At 47.1% G+C, this 19,569-nt stretch overlaps 1 protein-coding gene across 1 annotated transcript in view; it reads left to right on the top strand.

The window, feature by feature from the left end:
- Positions 1,965-19,569, top strand: part of CA6 (carbonic anhydrase 6) — a 29,994-nt gene continuing 12,389 nt past the window's right edge. The window contains exons 1-4 of the mRNA XM_005690731.3: positions 1,965-2,050; positions 8,997-9,137; positions 12,790-12,969; positions 18,720-18,868. Of these exons, the coding sequence (XP_005690788.1) occupies positions 9,059-9,137; positions 12,790-12,969; positions 18,720-18,868 (408 nt within the window). The 5' untranslated portion in view covers positions 1,965-2,050; positions 8,997-9,058. The remainder of the gene's footprint in view (positions 2,051-8,996; positions 9,138-12,789; positions 12,970-18,719; positions 18,869-19,569) is intronic.

Genomic DNA, 19,569 nt, shown 5'->3' with positions numbered 1-19,569 from the left:
CAACCAACAACTTACCAGCCTTCTCAACTCTTCCTTCCAATTCTCCCAGCACACACCACACACATCCCAGTGCTGGACATGCATGTCACTGTCTCCCTCACCGCACAGAGCAATTCCTTTACCTTCAACCTGGCTGTTACAGGGCAACTAAACCTCCCCTTCCCAACAAAAAACTACACAACTCATTGGGCCAGTCTCTGACAATGTCCTTCTCTCAGCCTCTTCAAACCTAACCTGTATTAACTACTCTAGTTCCAACTACACTGGTCTTACAAACTCAGCTCCCTCCTTCTCTTCCCCTTGGGTTCTCTGGAACAGCACAAAGAATTGCACCAATCTGAGAATCTTCATTCTCTGGGGGACCTATGCATATTCATGTCTCCCATTGGACCCACCTGGACCTTGCATCTTGGTCTTCCTGACCCCGGGCCTAACATTCCTCAAAGAAGAAGAGGTAGAACAAACAGTCTACCCCCAAGGGGAGCTTTCCCACAGGAAAAGATGAGCTGTCATAGCCCGCCTCCTGATTGGGACTGGCATAGCAGCAGCCCTAGGCACCGGGATTGGAGGCATCTCGACCTCTGCCCATTTCTACTACGAGCTGTCCCAAGGACTTAATGAAGACATGGAGCAGGCAGTGGAGTTCCGTGTTTCAATTCAAAAACAGATTAACTCATTAGCTTCTGTGGGCCTACAAAATAGGCGAGCCCTGGACCTTCTCACCACAGAAAAGGCAGGGACCTGCCTTTTCCTAGGAGAGGACTGCTGCTGTTTTGTTAATGAAACGGGCATAGTCCAGGGCAGAGTCAAAGAACTTAGAGACAGAATTGAACGCCACAGAAAAGAGTTACAAAACCTTTACAGTCCCCGAAACCTGTTCCAACAGGCCCTCCCTTGGTTGCTCCCTTTCCTGGGACCACTGGTGCTTACCATTCTGTTCCTCTTCTTTGGACCCTGTCTCTTCAATCTCTTTCAAAGGTTTCTCCAAGAATGGATTCGGGCCATCTCGAGATCAGGTCAAGACCATTCTTGTTCTCGAGAGCTCAGCCCAAGCTCAGGGAAAGGGGACCCTGGGCCCTAGGACGATCCTCCATTCCAGACTGAAAATCATTGCCCCTATCCAGCAGGAAGTAGCCAGAGAGATACAGCGCCCTTTTTCCCATTTTTTTTATGATTTCAGGGTTTGGAATGAAAGAGTTTTTCTTGCTAGAAAACAAAACAGAACTTTAGGTCCTTCTCTGATGCTCCAGGCAGGTTGCATCTATCTGGGACTTATCACCCCCTATCTGGAAACCTTCCACCCCCTACACCAGCCCAGAAGACTTATCAGCCCCTGCCCAACTACAAAGGCCATCTCAACTAAAGAATACCCAAAACACCCGCTTGATTTTCCCTTATTGCTTCCACACACCTCCCTATAAATATGGAGCCTCCCGGATCCCTCTCCGCCCTCAGCCTGGTCATTAGGCAGACTGTCGCCCCTCCTTGCCTGAAAAATAGTAACCTACTTCTGTTGAGGTCGTCTTTCCTCTTTCTGCCTCGGTCCGAACTATACCTTACAGTGACAGGAAATGAATAGTCTTTTACTTGTGGACTTCCCTGGTGGCTCAGACGGTAAAGCGTCTGTCTACAGTGCGGGAAACCAGGGTTCGATCCCTGGGTTGGGAAGTTCCCCTGGAGAAGGAAATGGCAATCCACTCCAGGGCTATTGCCTGGAAAATCCAGTGACAGAGGAGCCTACAGCTCATGTAGTCTACAGCTCATGGGGTCGCAAAGAGTCGGACACAACTGAGTGACTTCACTTCACTTCTACTTGTGTAACCAGTTTCTGGGTGTAAGGGGAAGATTAGGACTAAGTATAGATCTGGAATTGCTTATTGACCAATTCAGGGTGGAGCTGGAAGCATACAAACCTGTCCTACAGAAATAGACCAGGGTAGGAGTACACAAAAGGGCTTGAAGCAAGTCCTGGCCCAACTGTCTTTCAAGGAGCTGAAGAGATACCCAGCAGGAGAGGCTAATGGGACTTCCAACTCCATCAGGTCCTACGGTGAGTTTGCACAGACAAGGGCCACAAAATGTGGATGGAAGTCTGAACAGTAAATATTTTTAGATATTGGATCCTAACTTACTTGCATGTGTGTGTGCTTGCTAAGTCTCTTCAGTCGTGTTCGATTCTTTGCGACGTTATGGACCATAGCTTACCAGGCTTCTCTGTGCATGGTGAGAGGGTAACAGGCAGGAAGGCCAGGGGTCTCCAAATGGAGAAAATAGTCTGCAAGTGTCAGACGTTTTTATTTCTCTTAAGCAGCAGGAGGAAACGAACTAGCGATATTTTTTTCCTTTCTCTATAGAAATTTAAAAGGAGGTTTCTCTTAAAATACTGTGTTGCCATAATGACACCTGGTTCCACCTGATGTTAACTATTCTCAAACCTTGAGTCAACCAATGCATTTTTCTTATGGAAATGTTTGTCTTAAGTTATGTTAATGTACTATGCATTTACCCCAGACTCTGTCTTCAAGTTGGTTCTGCCTAATGGCTCAGAACCTACTTGACAAATCATTAAGTTATACTCAGACATTGTTTCCCTAATCTATGTAAACAAAACTATTTGTATGGTAATCTGCCCTTCTATGAGATTCAAGTCATTCATCTTATGGCCCAGGATGACTTGTCTGGTGCCAAGATTATCCCCAAATACATTTTACGGATGAGGGGCCAGGTGCCATTCTGAGTTTTAAGACATTCCTTTCTTTCATTAACAAACTGCTAGTGACCATATAACATCCAGCTGAAGACTAGCTGGGGCGGGGCGGGGGGGGGTACTCTTTCTGCCCCCTTCTGATGCCTATGTCAGAAGCTTTCTCTATCTCCTTTATACTTTAGTAAAACTTTTTTACACAAAAGCTCTGAGCGATCAAGCCTAGTCTCTGGCACCGGATTAAATTCTTCTCCTCTAGAGGCCAAGAATCCTGGCATCTTTTTGTGGTTCAGCAACAACCTTTCAATGGGATTCTCCAGGCAAGAATACTGCAGTTTGTTGCCATGCCCTCCTCCAGGGATCGACCCAGGGATCGAACCCACAAGTTTCATGTCTCCTGCATTGGAAGATGGGCTCTTTACCACTAGCACCACCCAGGAAGCTCTCTGTTATTCCCATATTAATAATGGAGAAGAGAATCTCCACAAGGGTGTTGGTCTGGATTATTTTTTTAATGTTTATTTATTTGTCTGATGGGTCTTAGTTGCAGCACGTGGGATCTTCATGTGTCATGTGAGATTTTTTGTTGTGCTACACAGACTCTCTAGTTGTGGCACGTAGGTTCAGTAGTTACAGCATGTGGACTTAGCTGCTTCTTTGCATGTGGGATCTTAGTTCCCTGATCAGAGATCAAATCTGTGTCCCCTGCATTGCAAGGTGGACTCTTGACCACCAGACTGCCAGGGAAGTCCTAGTCTGGATGTTTTTTGATGTGGCTTACTGGTACCCAGTAAGGAAGAAGGATAGATACAATGGAGGAAAATGCCTGCTGGTAGACGAAACAGTAGGTGCTGAATTCTAGGAGGACAGATGAGACTGGAGGTTCCCTGTAAGACTGGGGAATTCATCCACCAAGAGGCTGGGGAAAGAAATCATGGGCCTCACTGAATCAGGGCTAGATGTGGTCAAATATTCTGCAAGTATGTTATTTAGCTTGACAGTTTAGTAATGCTTCATTTATATGGGTATAACCCAAAGTCAGAAAGGATGTAAACATTTCTTGAGTAGTCAAAAATGAATATTTCAGTGTTTGCATTCTTTGGTTTTAGAACAGCCTCAAGGCTCTTGGTTCAGCTGTCTTCATTCTTCTTGTGCATATAATTCTAAGGAGTGTAATTATCTGATCACTGACCAACTAGATGAAAAACAGCAAGAAGCCAGGAAGTGAAGGCACCAAATGGACAATTAAGAAGCAACAGCCAACAGCCTATGTTACAGTTTGTCATTGTTATTCAGTCGCTAAATTGCGTCCATGTCATTGCAACCCCATTGATTGTAACCCATCAGGCTCCTCTGTCCATGGGGTTTTCCAGGCAAGAATACTGGAGTGAGTTGCCATTTTCTTCTCCAGGGGATCTTCCAAGACCAGGGATCTAACCCATGTCTCAAGCATTGGCAGGCAGATTCTTTTACTACTGAGCCATCAGTAAGGAATCATTAACTATTAAAAAGTGAACATACACATTGGTACCTCCAGATGCTCCAACTTCCCATCCTTTCCCTAGCACTTCCCAATCTCTTTATAATCTATTAATTAAACAGTTAACTTCTAGCAGAGCAGAGTCCTCCGGACCCTGCCTTAGCACCAAGTGTCATTTCTGTATCAGTTGATCTTCTGTTGTTGCTGAGTGGCTAAGTCGTGTCCGACTCTGCAACCTCATATACTGCAGCGAGCCAGGCTTCCCTGCCCTTTACTGTCTCTCGGAGTTTGGTCAAATTCATGTCCACTGAATCAGTGATGCTATTTAACCATCTCATCCTCTGCTGCCCTCTTCTCCTCCTGCCCTCAGTCTTTCCAGTATCAGGGTCTTTTCCAATGAGTTGGCTCCTCACATCAGGTAGCCAAAGTATTGGGGCTTCAGCTTCAGCATCAGTCCTTCCAGTGGATATTTCCTTTAGGATTGACTGGTTTGATCTCCTTGCAGTCCAAGGGACTCTGAAGAGTCTTCTCCAGCACCACAATTTAAAGTCATCAGTTCTTCAGCACTCAGTCTTCTTTATGGTCCAACTCTCACGTCCATACATGACTATTGGAAAAGCCATAGCTTTTACTATACTGCCTTCTGTATGTTACATGCCTTCTCTATGTTAATAATTTGACTATTTTACCCATGAACATGGGTGTACATTGCTTTAATAATTGAGAGATGAAATTCCTCTCTCAACATCTGAAACAAGAAATCCAAAAGTGTAACAGTTAGGGTTGTTTCATGTAGGGAGAGGACTTGTGTAATTATAGGCCCAGTGGGCATAAATATATTATGATGAAGGATAATAATTGATATTTATATTAGTGGATCTTGGTCATTAAGAAAAGTTTAATTGTGTTCAGCTTAATCTATTGCAGACAACAGGCAAGAGCAAGGTACACCTTAAAATTTTAATCCAAAGTGGACTAAGCATCTTAGAGGCGCTTATATAGAATTGAACCTTTACTCATCTAGACAACTAACTTGTTCAGAATAATTCAGTCTTCAGGATTCCAGAGCTGGAACTCCTAAATGAAACAGAACAGTGGCCTGTCTGTATTACCTACAGTCAAAGGGTATGTGTTCTTGTGTAGCCAAATTCATCTTTCCATGCCAGTCCTGTGCAAACCTGAGCATTGGCTCCCCTGGGCTTACAGTACTTCCCTGTTTATGTGGGCTGATAGTATTTCCCTGTACACCTGGGCTTATCACTCCTCCCTGCTCACCTGGACTGACCATACCTCCTTGTTCACCTGTGTTAATCACTTCTTTCTGCTCACCTGGGCTGATCACCCATCCCTGCTCATCCAGACTGATCACCCCTCTCTGCCCCCTGGACTAATCACCCCTCTCTGCTCCCTTGGCCTGATCACCCCTCCCTGCCCTCCTGGACTGGTGTTGCTTCCTGGTTTATCTGGGCTAACCACACCTCACTGCCCTCCCTTTTTCTTTGCCTCAGTGGGCCTCCTTCATGCAGCTGTGGTGGCACCAAGGAGAAACAAGTCTCCTTTGTCATTTCTGACATTATGTTGTGATTAAAAGTGGCATACTTGTCAACTCATTTCAGACAGCCACTCAAATCACAGTCTCCAGAAAAACAGGAGTTGAGAATAAGACATATCCTTGATGAGCTGGAGATGTGGTTGGATGAAAACAGAAATGGCAAGTTCAGAGTGTAATGTGGCACATGATAAAAACCGAAACAATATGCTTTTCAAATACAGGGCGGAAACATGTTCAAAGTCAATGGAAAATTTTAGGGTCAAAGAAGACAGTGAGCTAGAAAGTAGACAACAAATGTGACCTTGACTGATTCTATGTGGATTAGGTCACTGGAGTCTTCTACACAGGAGAGGGAGGGGACCCAGAATCCCCACCCCTCTCTAGTAAGGTGCCCTCATTAGCAGATGGGACTTGACTAGTCTGATCACTCTATTAACTTAATTATTCACCCTAACCACTTATTCGTAGTGTTAGCCAGCTGTACAGACTAGCAGCTGGCCAAAGAGACAGAGAAACCCAAGCAAAGCTGCAGGTCTGACGGATGGATGCATGTTCTGCAGTAGGGTTCCAGGTGAGGGATGCTAACATTACAGATGCCCAAAAGCAACTGCGCACTTACTTCAAAGATTTCGCAGAGCAATAAAGCACCAGGGCTCTCTCAGGCATCCCAAAGCGCTGACCCTAGGACCACACTTCTCACACACAAATGAGAAATGGCGTATGGGAGCCACTGGAAGCAGCCGACGCTCAGGCCAGACCATGTGGCTCCAGGAACCCTCCTTTCTCTGTAGGTCTATTCCCATCTCCTCTCATTCTCCTTTCCGCCTCCCTCTCTCTGCAGTTTCCCCTGTTTTACACTCTGGCTTACTTGAGTTCCTTCTCATGTCAGCAAAGCTCCTTGGCTTCTCCACATCAGGATCTTTCTGACTCCCTCTGCAGTTCTCTAATTCTTTCTGTGATTCTTAAGGAAAAAGTTTAGATGGCTCAGTTTTTGTTTTCTTACCAGTTGGGTATCAGGGCACCCTGGCTTGTCTAAAAGTCCTAAAGGTAGATGCCCAGCTCAGTGTCCTCAGAAGAACTGGGGTCTTACAAGGTGGCCCTTTCAGCCAGACCTGGGCCCAGCAGGCTGGGATCTAACTTCCTTAGCAAAGACTGGGCAGTGGATTTCCGAGTTCTGAAAACCTGGGAAAGCTGTTTCATTTGGAGATCGAGTTCTGCATTTTCACCTCTGTTCCCTCCCCAACAGGCTAGATGACAATGACGTCACTTCCTTTCTCCATAAAATGATAATAACACTGTTTGCCACATACCAGGTGCTACTCTTAGTATTACATCCTCAGCAGGAGGAGGTTGCTGTTTTTCAGTTGCTCAGGCATGTATAACTCTTTGCGACCCCATGGAATGCAGCACGCCAGGCTTCCCTGTCCTTCACTATTTCCAAGAGTTTGCTCAAACTCATGGCCATCAAGTCGGTAATGCCATCCAACCATCTCATCCTCAGTTGCTCCCTTTTCCTCCTGCTCTCAATCTTTCCCAGCATTAGGGTCTTTCCCAATGAGTCGGCTCTCCACATCAGGTGGCCAAAGTATTGGAGCTTCAACTGCAGCATCAGTCCTTCCAGTGAATATTCAGGGTTGATTTCCTTTAGGATTGACTGGTTTGATCTCCTTGCATGAGGAAATACTATCCTTAAGTCTTATTAAACTGGAGCAATGGAGGCAAAGAGCAGTTGAGTAACTTGCTGAAGGTCACACAGCTAGTAAGTGGCAGAGAAAGAATGTGAACTCCGTTGGTCTGGCCACAGAATCCTTTCTCTCCACCACAGTTAAATCATGCTACTGTACTGCCATTGCAGCATCCCTCAGACTCCAGGGAAAAGTAGGCCATGAGATTAAAGAAGCTGCAGAGGGCGTTAGCTCTGTTCTGCAGAACAGGACTGTCCTTTGTTTCAGGCCAAGAACATTTCTGCCCTTTGCCTGTGTCCTCTCTGAAGGGCATAGGAAGTGCAAGCCTGTCAGCAAGTATAATCTCGAAAATTTCTCTCTCAGCTAATTTTAAGGACTGTTTACCCAAGTGGACACAGGCGGATTAGGCAATTCATTGATCTGGAGTGTTGGATGGGTTTGGGTGTGACCAAGCGCACTGTGGCTATCAGAGCAAGTCCATTCCATAGAGCAACTCAGACACCCACAGTAGCTGGGATAGCCCAGGACACATGTTGGGATGTGGCTCGTGAGCTGGGACTCAGCATCCACCAGTGATTCAAGAGTTAGGATGAGGAACTTCCCCGGTGGTCCAGTGGTTGAAACTTTGCCTTCCAACGCAGAGGGTGCAGGTTTGATCCCTGGTCTGGGAGCTAAGATCCCACATGCCTTGTGGCTGGAAAACCAAGACATTAGAAAACTGAAGCAATGTAACAAATTCAATAAAGACTTTAAAAATGGTACACACACACACACACACACACACACACACACACACACACACACACACACACAAAAGGCTTAAGAGAAAAAGAGGATGAGAACAGGACAGCCTGCAGTTGGATCCTCCATTTTATGCTCAAACATGGGGCTTCCCCAGTTGCTCAGCAGAATCCACGTGTAATGCAGGAGACAGAGAGATGCGGGTTTGATCCCTGGGTCAGGAAGATCCCCTGAAGGAGGGCATGGCAACCCACTCCAGTACTCTTACCAGGAGAATCCCATGGACAGAGGAGCCTGGTGGGCTAAAGTCCATGGAGTCTCGAAAGAGTCGACACCACTGACCACGCATGGGGCCCAGGCCATCTCTCCAACTGTCTGGCTGAGAGCAGCCCTAAGTCTGCATTAGCGGCAGGTGTCTACTGCTGAGGCAGGCGGGAAATACCACGCAGCATCCGGCTGGGGTTTTAGGCACTGGTGATGCCCCTCACCGGTTCCCTTCCTGGGCCCTGCTTGCCAGGAGTGAGGTCACAGAAAATGCCATTGTTTTGGAAAAACCTCCCCACTCTGCAGCCCTCTGCCTGGGGCCATCTCCTTGGCCCGAGGTAGTCGCTTGCCCACAAAGGCCGCACTGTGTGACCCTCTGAGTGAGTTTTCATAAATCAGACAGCAAACAACCAAACCCTCGGGCCAAGTGGACTCAGTGCTTGTGCCAGGGGTGATGGGGCAGGTGCGCGTCACCTGGCCGGGGAAGCGGGTGTGAGGGGCGTGCTATTTTTCAGTGGGCGCAGCGAAGGGTGGATCAGCCGGCCAGACCTGGTAAATTGTTATTTACAGTTTCTGAGCTTTTAAAAGAGGAGCCTCCGCAGCATCGGCCCTGACTCCAGACCTGCCGCAACATGATGCCCCTGATCACCCTGCTATCCCTGCTCGTGCTGGGAGCCCAGGCCGGGCATGGGGTCGAGTGGACCTATTCAGGTAAGTCCCACCCCAGGGGCAGTGCCCAGTTCTTGAGGGTGAAGCCTGGTCAGTCGGGGTGACCACATGTGACAACTGTGTGCGGTGCTGTTGGGGGCTCCACATCTCACGCTGGGGGAGACCTCGGTTAGGGAGAGAAGGACAGAGTTCTCCCCATTTCTAGATCCCTGAATCAAGCACAGGGTTTCTGCTTTTCCACTCCTGGTGCTGGCTTGACAGCCTGCTCAGTGCTTCTGACAGCGAAGCCATTTACACTCTCTGTCTGTGGAGATAAAAAATAAAGCGGTTATATGGAGTGAAGTAAGTCAGAAAGAGAAAGACAAATACTGTATATTAACGCATGTGTATGGAATCTAGAAAGATGATACTGATGAACCTATTTGTAGGACAGCAAGGGGGATTCCTGCAATGCAGGAGACCCGGGTTCAGTCCCTGGGTTGGGAAGATCCCCTGGAGAAACGAATGGCTGCCCACTCTAGTATTCTCGCCTGAAGGATTCCATGGACAGAGGAGCCTGGCTGGCTATAGTCCATGGGGTCACAAAGAGTGGGACATGACTGAATGACTATCACTTTCACTTCAGTAGAGATGCCGGCATAGAGAACAGATTTGTGGACACAGGAAGGGGAAGAAGAGGGTGGGACGAATTGAGAGAATAGCATGGAAACAAACAAATTACCATACGTAAAACACATTGGCAGTGGGAATTTCTGTGTGACTCAAGGAGCTCAATCCAGTGCTGTGACAACCGAGAGGGGTGGGATAGCATGAGTGATGGGAGGGCAGTTCAGGAAGGAGGTAACATATAAATGCATGTGAACTAAGTCGCTTCAGTCATGTCTGATTCATGGACTGTAGCCCACCAGGCTCCTCTGTTCATGGGATTCTCCAGGCAAGAATACTAGAGTGGACAGCCAGGCCTTCCTCTAGGGGATCTTCCCAACCCAGGAATCAAACCTGTGTCTTTTATGTCTCCTGAATTAGCAGGCAGGTTCTTTACTACTAGCATCACCTGAGAAGCCCAGACATACGTATACCTATGGCTGATTCATGTTGATGTATGGCAGAAACCAACACAGTATTGTAAAGCAATTATCCTCCAATAGGAAAAAAAAGTGGTTGACGGGAGCTCCCTGCAGTCCCACTGAAAATGTATGGGGTTTGCAAGAACTTTCTTATTGGAAATTCCATGATGCACAGTTTATCTAGAACGACTCAATGTGCCAAGAACCAAGTGACCACTACACGGCCTCCGAGCTGGTCTCTCCGTTGCCTAGCCCTGCTGAGGCCCCAGACTCACACCTCGAGCCCCGCTTACAGGACATGAAGTGGAAAAAAACCTCCAGTGTTTACCACAGGCCCACATGTGAGCCAAAGAGAGGAAGATTGTGGGGTTCAGATAAGAAACACCTCTTCTGTGTGGCAGGAGCAAAAGCACTGCCTGGCCCTCCTCCTCTATGTCCTGGAGGGAGGCATGGGGCCCAAGAGGATGCTCACGGCTGCTGGAGTCAGGAGCAAGCAGGTTTTGAAAGTGCTCTCTGCACAGTCCACCCTGGCCTCAGATACTGGGGGGAGTGTCCACCTAGGGTGGATGTGTGTCCTGTTAAGTCAAGGGCAGCAGAGTTAGGGACATCATGGGAGGGTTCAGGAAGTCTGGCAGCAGAGGGTAGGAAAGCCAACTGACCAATCATTCTGTCTGACCCAGAGGATCCCTCCCTGGCTCAGTGCCATGAGACCCCAGGGTTTCTGCTTGGGCAGGCCCGTAGATGCTGAGGGTGGTTGTAGGGTAAGGGCAAGCGAGGATTCCCACCGTGCAGACTGTTCCTCTCAGCTCAGCATAGCCTGAGACTGTGGCCTTCCGGAAGCACCAGGAGTACAGGAAAGCTAGTGCAAATACCTCTTGGAAACACTTGAGAAACCCTCATGCTGGGAAAAAGCCTTCTGGCAGTGCTCAAGACGTCTGGCCTTGGGACTTCCCTGGGGTCCAGTGGTTAAGATTCTGCACTTCTAATGCACAGAGCAGGGGTTCGATCCCTGGTCCCAGATCTTAGATCCTGCATGCCAGGCAGCGGAGCAAAAAAAAAAAATTCTGACTTTGATGCTTGCATCTGCTTCTAGGAAAGACTTGTCTACAATTTGGTGTGTATTATTGAATAGTGAGGAGAGGAAGAGAAACAAAGAATTGACTTTTTATTGAACCAGGAAACTATAAGAGGCCCAGATATGATCATCTTTCTCAAAATAACCTGTGGGTGACACAGCTGCCCCCTGAGAGGGGAAAGAGAGCTGGAGTCCCTGCTGCAAACAGGTGAGACCAGAAATCCACAACTGTTTGCAGGCTGAATAACCCATTACAAAGACTTGCTTTTTTTGTTGTTTTATTTTTTTAAATTTTTTGGCTGTCCACGCAGCTTGTGGGATCTCAATTCCCAGTCCAGGTACCTAACTGTGGAAGTGCACAGTCTTAACCACTAGACTATCAGGGAATTCCTATGCTTTCATCACTCTTTTTTGTAATTAGTAACTACCTTTAAGAAAATAAATTTCCTTTCTTTGACATTTTTTCAACTAATTTTTCTAGATTATCCTTGAACCTGATGCTTCATTTCTTGCCTTGAATCCACAGTGTAGGCACCCAGGTGGTCTTTACAATACTGGGAACCAGTGAAGCGGGGTTGGGAAAGAAAAGAGGTGGGAAGGTCCTGCCATAGGGTGCAGATGGGGCTTTGATAGTGTTGAAGGCTGTGAAAGGAAACTGCCACTCAGAAGTGAGGAAAAGCCCTTAAAAGTAACACAGCAAGGCCAAGGCCAAGGAGCCCTCAGCACTGTTTATCAGCTGTGTGCTGTGGCAAGTTCCTTTAGTTATGTCCGACTCTTTGTGATCCCATGAACTGTAGCCCGCCAGGCTCCTCTGTCCATGGGATTCTTCAGGCAAGAATACTGGAGTGGATTGCCATGCCTCCTTCAGGGGATCTTCCCAACCCAGGGATCGAACCTGTGTCTCTTTTATCTCCTGCATTGGCAGGCAGGTTCTTTACCACTGGCACCGTAGCCAGATCCCATATTCATCAGCTGACAGTCACTCAAAGAAAAAAACCAAAGCTAGGTCTTAAAGATAGCCATTGCTTTCAAAATACTAAGTCATGTTCTCAGGGCCAGTGGTTGCAACAGAAAAATTAGGAACCAGCCCCGAAGCCCCCCAGGGTCTGTGAAGCTGATTTAGATGTCCTTCCTGCCTCCTTGGGCTTCCTAGATGGCTCAGTGGTAAAGAATCCATCTGCCATTGCAGGAGATGCAGGTTTGATCCCTGGGTCAGGAAGATCCCCTGGAGAAGGAAATGGCAACCCACTCCAGTATTCTTGCCTGGGAAATTCCAGGGACAGAGGAGCCTGGCAGGCTACAGTCCATGGGGTCACAAAAATTTGGACACAACTGAACAACTAAACAACAACAACAACCCATCTCCGGGAGGCCCTGCTCTGCTTTCTAGAAGGCAGACCTCTGGCCTTGACCTAAACCTCTGCTGGCCTCCCTGGCCAGGCCCTGCTGTGAGCTACCAGCTCTGGCCTCTATACTGAGTGAAGTGCCCACAGACAGGGCCCAGCTGGGCAGCACCTCTCACTGTGACCCCCTTGCCTCTCTTCCATGTCAGAGGGTGTGCTGGACGAAGCACACTGGCCGCTGGAGTACCCGAAATGTGGGGGGAGAAGACAGTCGCCCATTGACCTGCAGATGAAGAAAGTTCAGTACAACCCTTCTCTGAGGGCTCTGAACCTCACAGGCTACGGACTCTGGCACGGGGAGTTCCCCATGACCAACAATGGCCACACGGGTAAGGATGGGCTATAGACCAGCTTCTGTCCCTGGGGGGAGAGCGGGGGAAGTGGGCACTGGGGGAGGCTGATAGGGCTGCCCAGAGCTAGACATGCAGAGTTGCAGAGTGTGGCCTGGGGGCTGCAGCTGTTGAGTCCTGGCACTTTGTCCCGGGTCGCGCAGCGGCTGTCTGTAGGCTCAGTTTTCCACTCACCCCTTCATTCCCCACTGGCCTCTCTCCAAGCCCACTCTGACTCAACCAGTGGAAATTCAGCGGACAGACAGGCGACGCAGCGAAGCTGCACGGCCCACTGTGTGTTCTGTTGATCTGTGCCCTGGTCTGATTGGCCACGTTTTATATGTGAGAAGGTCAGATAGGAAAGGCTGGGTGTTGGGGCCTCCCTATTTTAGAAGCCCAGACTGGACACTTATAAAATCCGGCTATACCTTGGCGCACATCTTTCTCATTTTCACCAAGTGGGTTGTTTCCTCCAAGCCTCAAGACAAGCCCAGAGGGAGGTATTTTTTAGGCTGAAACCAGGGACTTTGAGAATCCAAGGGACTTGCAGTCATACAGTCTCTAATGGTCGAGCTGGACCCAGTCCCCGGATGTCGATTCCTCCACTGTGTCCTCCTTGGAAACATCCCTTTCTACTCCCACTACTGTCCATTTGCATAGGCTTATGGGGGGTAGGGTCATAGGACTCAGATTTCCTCTTTGCTCTGTTGAGAAAATAAAACCCATTGCTCTTCATGTGGCTGGCGAAGGTAGCAGCCCTCAGATACCTATGATTTGGATCACTGACCTCCACAAATAATTCATGAATGCATCATTTTATCACGAATGTCAAGATCCTGCTTCCAGCATCACTCTCTGAAGCATCTGGGAGGTTGGCAGAAGAGTGGGACCTTTTCAGATTGGCTTATTTCACCTGTGCTGGTGTCTGACTCTTTAAGACCCCATGGACTGCAGCCTGCCAGGCTCCTCTGACCATGGGATTCTCCAGGCAAGAATACTGGAGTGGGTTGCCATGCCCTCCTCCAGGGGATCTTCCCAACCCAGGGATCTAACCGGGGTCTCCTGCATTGTAGGCAGATTCTTTGCCAGCTGAGTTACCAGGGAAGCCCTTCTTTCACCTAGTCATGTGCATTGAAGGTTCCTCTGTGTCTTTTCACAACTTGATAGCTTCTTTCTTTTTCAGCATTGGATTGTATTCCATTGTCTGGATGCACCAAAGTTCATTTACCCATTCACCAACTTAAGGACATCTTGGCTGCTTCCAAGATTTAGCAATAAGAATAAAGCTGCTATAAACATCAATAAACACCAATGTGTAGATGTTTGTGTGGACATAAGGTTTCCACTCATTTGGGAAGACAGCAAGGAGTGTGATTGCTGGATTGTATGGTAAGAGTATGTTTAGTTTTGTAAGGAACTGCTCATCTCTCTTCCAACGTGGCTGCACCATGTTGCATTCCCACCAGCAATGCATGAGAGTTCCTCTTGCTCCACATCCTTGCCAGCATTTGGCGTTGTCAGTGTTCTGGAATTTGGTTATTTTCATAGGTGTGTAGTGGCATCTTATGGTTGGTTTAATTTGTATTTCCTTGATGAACTGTGCTGTGGAGCATCTTTTCATATGTTTATTTGCCATCTGTGTATCTTCTTTGGGGAGGTATCTGTTATGGTCTCTGGGTTATTTGTCTTATTGTTGAGTTTTAAGGGTTCATTGTATATTTTGGGTGGCAGTTCTTTATCAGATGTGTCTTGTACAAATATTTCTTCCCAGTTTATGGCTTGCTGTCTAATTCTCTTGATGCTCTCTTTTGCAGAAGTTTTAAATTGTAATTGAGCCCAGGTTATCAATTCTTTGTTTCATGAATTACGTATTTGCTGTTGAATCTAAAAAGGTACCATACCCAAAGTTATCTAGATTTTCTCCTATGTTACCTTCTAAGAATTTTATAGTTTTGTACATTACATTTAGGTCTGTGATCTATTTTGCATTAATTTTGGTGAAGCATATAAGGTCTTTATCTAGATTCTTTTTTTTTTCACGTGTGGATGTCTAGTTGTTCCAGCACCATTTGTTGAAGAGACTCTCTTTGCTCCATTGTATCACCTTTGCCATAGACTTCCCTGGTGGCTCAGTGGTAAAGAATCCACCTGCCAATGCAGGAGATGAAGGTTCGATTCCTGGGTCAGGAAGATCCCCTGGAGAAGGAAATGAAAATCCACTCAAGTATTCTTGCTTGGGAAATCTCATGGACAGAGGAACTGGGCAGGCTACAGTTCATGGGGGTCACAAAGAATCAGACACGACTCAGCAAGTAAAGAACAATAACAACATCACCTTTGCTACTTGGTTAAAGATCAGTTGGATGTATTTATGGGGGTCTATTTCTGGGCTTTCTTTTCGGCTCACCGATCTATTTGTGGATTCTTCCACCAAGACCACACTGCATTGATTATTGTAGCTTTTTTTCTTTCCTGGCCTTGCGGAGAGGCATGTGGGATCTTAGTTCACGACCAGGGATTGAACCCACGCCCCCTACAGTGGAAGAGCAGAGTCCTAACCACTGAACTGCCAGGGAAGTCCCTACTGTAGCTTTTTAGTAAGCCTTTAAAAAAATTAATTTATTTATTTGGCTGCACTGGGTCTTAGTTGCTGCATGTGGGATCTAGTTACCTGACTAGGGATCAAACCCGGGCTCCTAGACCGGAAGTATAGCGTCTTAGCTACTGGACCACCAGATGACCCTACTGTAGTTCTACAATAAGTCTTAAAGTTGGGTATCATTGGTGCTCCAGCTTTATTCCTCTCCTTCAACACTGTGTCAGCTATCCTGGGCCTTTGGCTTCTCCATGTGAATATCAGAATTAGTTTGTTGACATCCGCAAGACAACCTGTTGGGGTTTTGATTAGGACCACACTGAGTCTCTAGGTCACATGGAGAAGAACTGACATCTGGACAATAGTGAGTCCTCCTATCCAGGACTGTGGACTACCTCTCCATTTTTTAAGTAATTCTGTGACTCCTTTCATCAGAATCTTTCAGTTTTCCTCATATAGATCTTGTATATAATTCATTAGCTTTATACCTAATTATTTAATTGGGAGGGAGTGCTAATGTAAATGATATTGTGGGGTTTTTGCGGCTTAAACCACAGAAACTTATTTTCTCACTGTTGTGGACAGTAGAAGTCCAAGATCAAGTGTCGCAAGGTTAGTTTCTTTTTCGAGGCCTTTCTCATTGATTTGTAGATGGTCAATCAGATTGTATTCTTAATCTCAAATTCTGCTTTATATGTCTATTTTATGTTTATATCCTTCCATTTTTATTATTAGATTAGAATACAGATATAAAATTACAGTTTAACAAAAAGAAATTGAAAACACACTTGGATGTTGAGAGAAAGTGCTGCAAAAGTTTCTAAAGCTTATTTTCTCCTTTTTTAAAAAATATTTATTTATTTGGCTGCACCAGGTCTTAGTTGCAGCATGCAAGACCTGCAGTTGCAGCATGTGAGATCTAGTTCCCAGACCAGGGATTGAACCCCAGGGCCCCCTGCATTGGGAGCATAGACCACCAGGGAAATCCTTCTAAAACTTGTTTTCAGTTTCTCTATTTTGTTGTAGACATGAGCACAGAAAATGCTCAGCTCATGTGGTTTTTCTGGGCTGATAAGAATCTGGTTAAATTAGTTCCAAACAAAGAGGAGTCAGTTCTGGAAGTTAAATCAATTGTCAGAACCTGGAAGGTTCAGCAAATTGATTTTGGGGAGGACAGCTAGTTGGCCTTACCTTTTCAAAAGCACAGTGATAAACCCAGAAGTGCTGCCATTTTTCAATCCGGCCTGTGCGATCCTGTTGATACAGCTTGAGAACTGAGACATTCTGTCTGCAGGGGATTGTGTTTCTGGGGAAACACGCTTGTCGGGATCTCTGTTATGGCTCATGTGGTACTAACTGTCCTCAGCTCTGCAGTCTCTGGACACAGAAAACTGAACATCTTCTTTGATAAACTCTTTCATTTTTCTCATGGGAGCATTGACTTTGAGGCTGGCCACATTTTAAGCACTAAACACAAAACACCTGTTCTGCCAAAGGGCATGTAAAACCTCAGAGGCCAGATTCCTGCCTTCTGGCATATTATGAAGCTGTCATCAGCTTCCTGCTGCTTCTGGAAGGGAAGAAGGGGGCATTTGACAGATATCAAATTCCTAATTTGGGGTTTTTTTGGCCACACCTTGAGAAGTGTGGAGTCTAATTGCTTGACCAGGGATCCAACCCATGCCCCCTGCGTGGGAAGTACAGTCTTAACCCCTGGACCACCAGGGAAGTCCTCAAAGATCTAATAGATGCTCGTTAAGAAAACGTACTTGTTTATAACTATCATCAATGACTTTAAATAGAAAACCTTGTTAACAAGACAGATGCTGACTGTCCCTTTCTGAGTCCTAAGTTGTACTCTCATAGATATATTTCTTGGTCACTTTTGGGGTCACTCTGCATGTCTCCCTTTGCCTGACTCATTCCAAAATATAGAGCTTTCTCTGAGGCCTGAGCCAGTGGAATAAACAAGACAGCTGTCTGACCAGAGTGACTTCCCTGTAGAAAGTCTGTAGGGCCCAAGGCATGAGTTATCTAGAAGACGAAACCATTTTCCTGTCGACAAAAACCTAACATTTGAAACTGTTGATGATTACATCAAATTCAATCCCATGCTGAGAGTCTGTGTATTCCCTGACATGCTGCAGAATTTGATCTTTTGTCTTCTGAAAACCAGTTGAGGCCTGCGGTGATGATGTCCTGTCCAGGCCTGGTTCTGCCTGGACCTACAAACTGAGTGACTGCAAATCTTTCTACCTCCCTGGGTTGGCTCTTTGGTCCATAATATAAAGGGACTTTTCTAGGAGTCCAGTAGTTAAGAATCTGCCTGCAACTGCAGGGGACACAGGTTTGATCCCTGGTCTGGGAAGATTCCACATGCCACGGGACAGCTAAGCCCAAGCACCACAACTACTGAGCCTGTGCTCTAGAACCCAGGAGCTACAACTATTGAGCCCGCATGCCCTAGAGCCTGTGCTCCACAACAAGAGAAGCCACCATAATGAGAAGCCAGCACACCACAACTAGAGAAAGCCTGAGCAGCAATGAAGACCCAGAGCAGTTCAACCAAAAAAAAAAAGCGTAGAAACCCTCAGGGATGCTCCTTTCTATGCAGCGGGATGGGTTGTTAGTTGGGCTGGTTCTAGAAGTCAACATGGGATGAAGATTTTAACTGCACCGTGGAGAAGATTATGACTTCAATTCAGCCTTCCAGGGTATTCACCTCAGGTAGTATAAGTAATGAAAACAGTCCCAAGAGGCCCCATTTCCTGTTCTCTACCCTGTGGGCAAATTTCAAAATTGGCCTCGGCTGAAGAGTGGAATTCTGGCTTCCACACTCACTAGCCCTATTTTTTCAGGGATAATCAGTTGGACCTGCCCTTTGGTGTCCTGCTCCTGACCTGCTGGTCCTGAGGGGGAAGGTGTGTGCCCTGGGACAAGTGCCTGTCAAAGCCAGCTCAGGGCCTGGTCCCCAACTGGCCCTGTGTGCCAGTTGCCTCCTCAGCGGGGGTCACCCTGCCCATGGCAATCTAGGTCTGTCTGTAGCACCTGCTTGCTCCAGGAGTGGGCACGTGAGCAGGGACGCTGTCTCACCTGTGGGCCTGCCCTGTCCTCGCCCATCCGCACACTCCCCGCCCCTCGTCTTCTCTTCTAGTACAGATCAGCCTGCCATCCACCATGAGCATGACGACATCTGATGGCACGCAGTACTTAGCCAAGCAGATGCACTTCCACTGGGGCGGAGCGTCCTCGGAGATCAGCGGCTCTGAGCACACTGTGGATGGGATGCGATACGTAATTGAGGTACCTTCAGGTTCCTCTTTCTTTCAAACCCCATAGTCATGTTTGTGATACTTTCTTTTTAAAAAATATTTACTTATTTATTTATTGGCTGTCCTGGGTCTTTGCCGCTGCGAGGGCTTTGCTCTAGTCTGCCACCCCATGGACAGCAGCCCACCACGCTCCTCTGTCCATGTGATTTCCCAGACAAGAATATTCGAGTGGGTTGCCACTTCCTCCTGCAGGAGATCTTCCCAACCCAGGGATCAAACCCAGGTCTCCTGGGTCGGCAGGTGGATTCTTTACCACTGAGCCACCTGGGAAGCCCTGTTTTAAAAAATATCTATTTTATTTTTGGCTGTCCGGATCTTCATTGCTGCTAGGTCTTTTCTCTAGTTGCAGTGCTTGGGCTTCTCATTGCGGGGGCTTCTTTTGTGGAGCGCGACTGTAGAGCCTCAGACTTCCATAGCTGTGGCATGTGGGCTCAGTAGTTGCAGCTCCCGGGCTCTAGCGCATAGGCTCAGCAGTTGCGGAACAGAGGCTTAGTTTGCTCCTCAGCATGTGGGATCTTCTCAGATCAGGGATCAAACCCAGGTATCCTGCATTGGAGGCAGATTCTTTACTACTGAGCCACCAGGGAAGTCCTGTTTAATTTATTATTACTGTTTTTTGGTGGCTCTTGCTGCTTCTAGGCTTTCTCTAGTTGCAGTGAGTGGGGGCTACTC

This window comes from Capra hircus, chromosome 16 (genome assembly GCF_001704415.2).
Source record: "Capra hircus breed San Clemente chromosome 16, ASM170441v1, whole genome shotgun sequence".
NCBI lineage: Eukaryota > Metazoa > Chordata > Mammalia > Artiodactyla > Bovidae > Capra > Capra hircus.
Note: the sequence above shows the minus strand (reverse complement) of the source record. Positions and strands in the feature narration are given on the sequence as shown.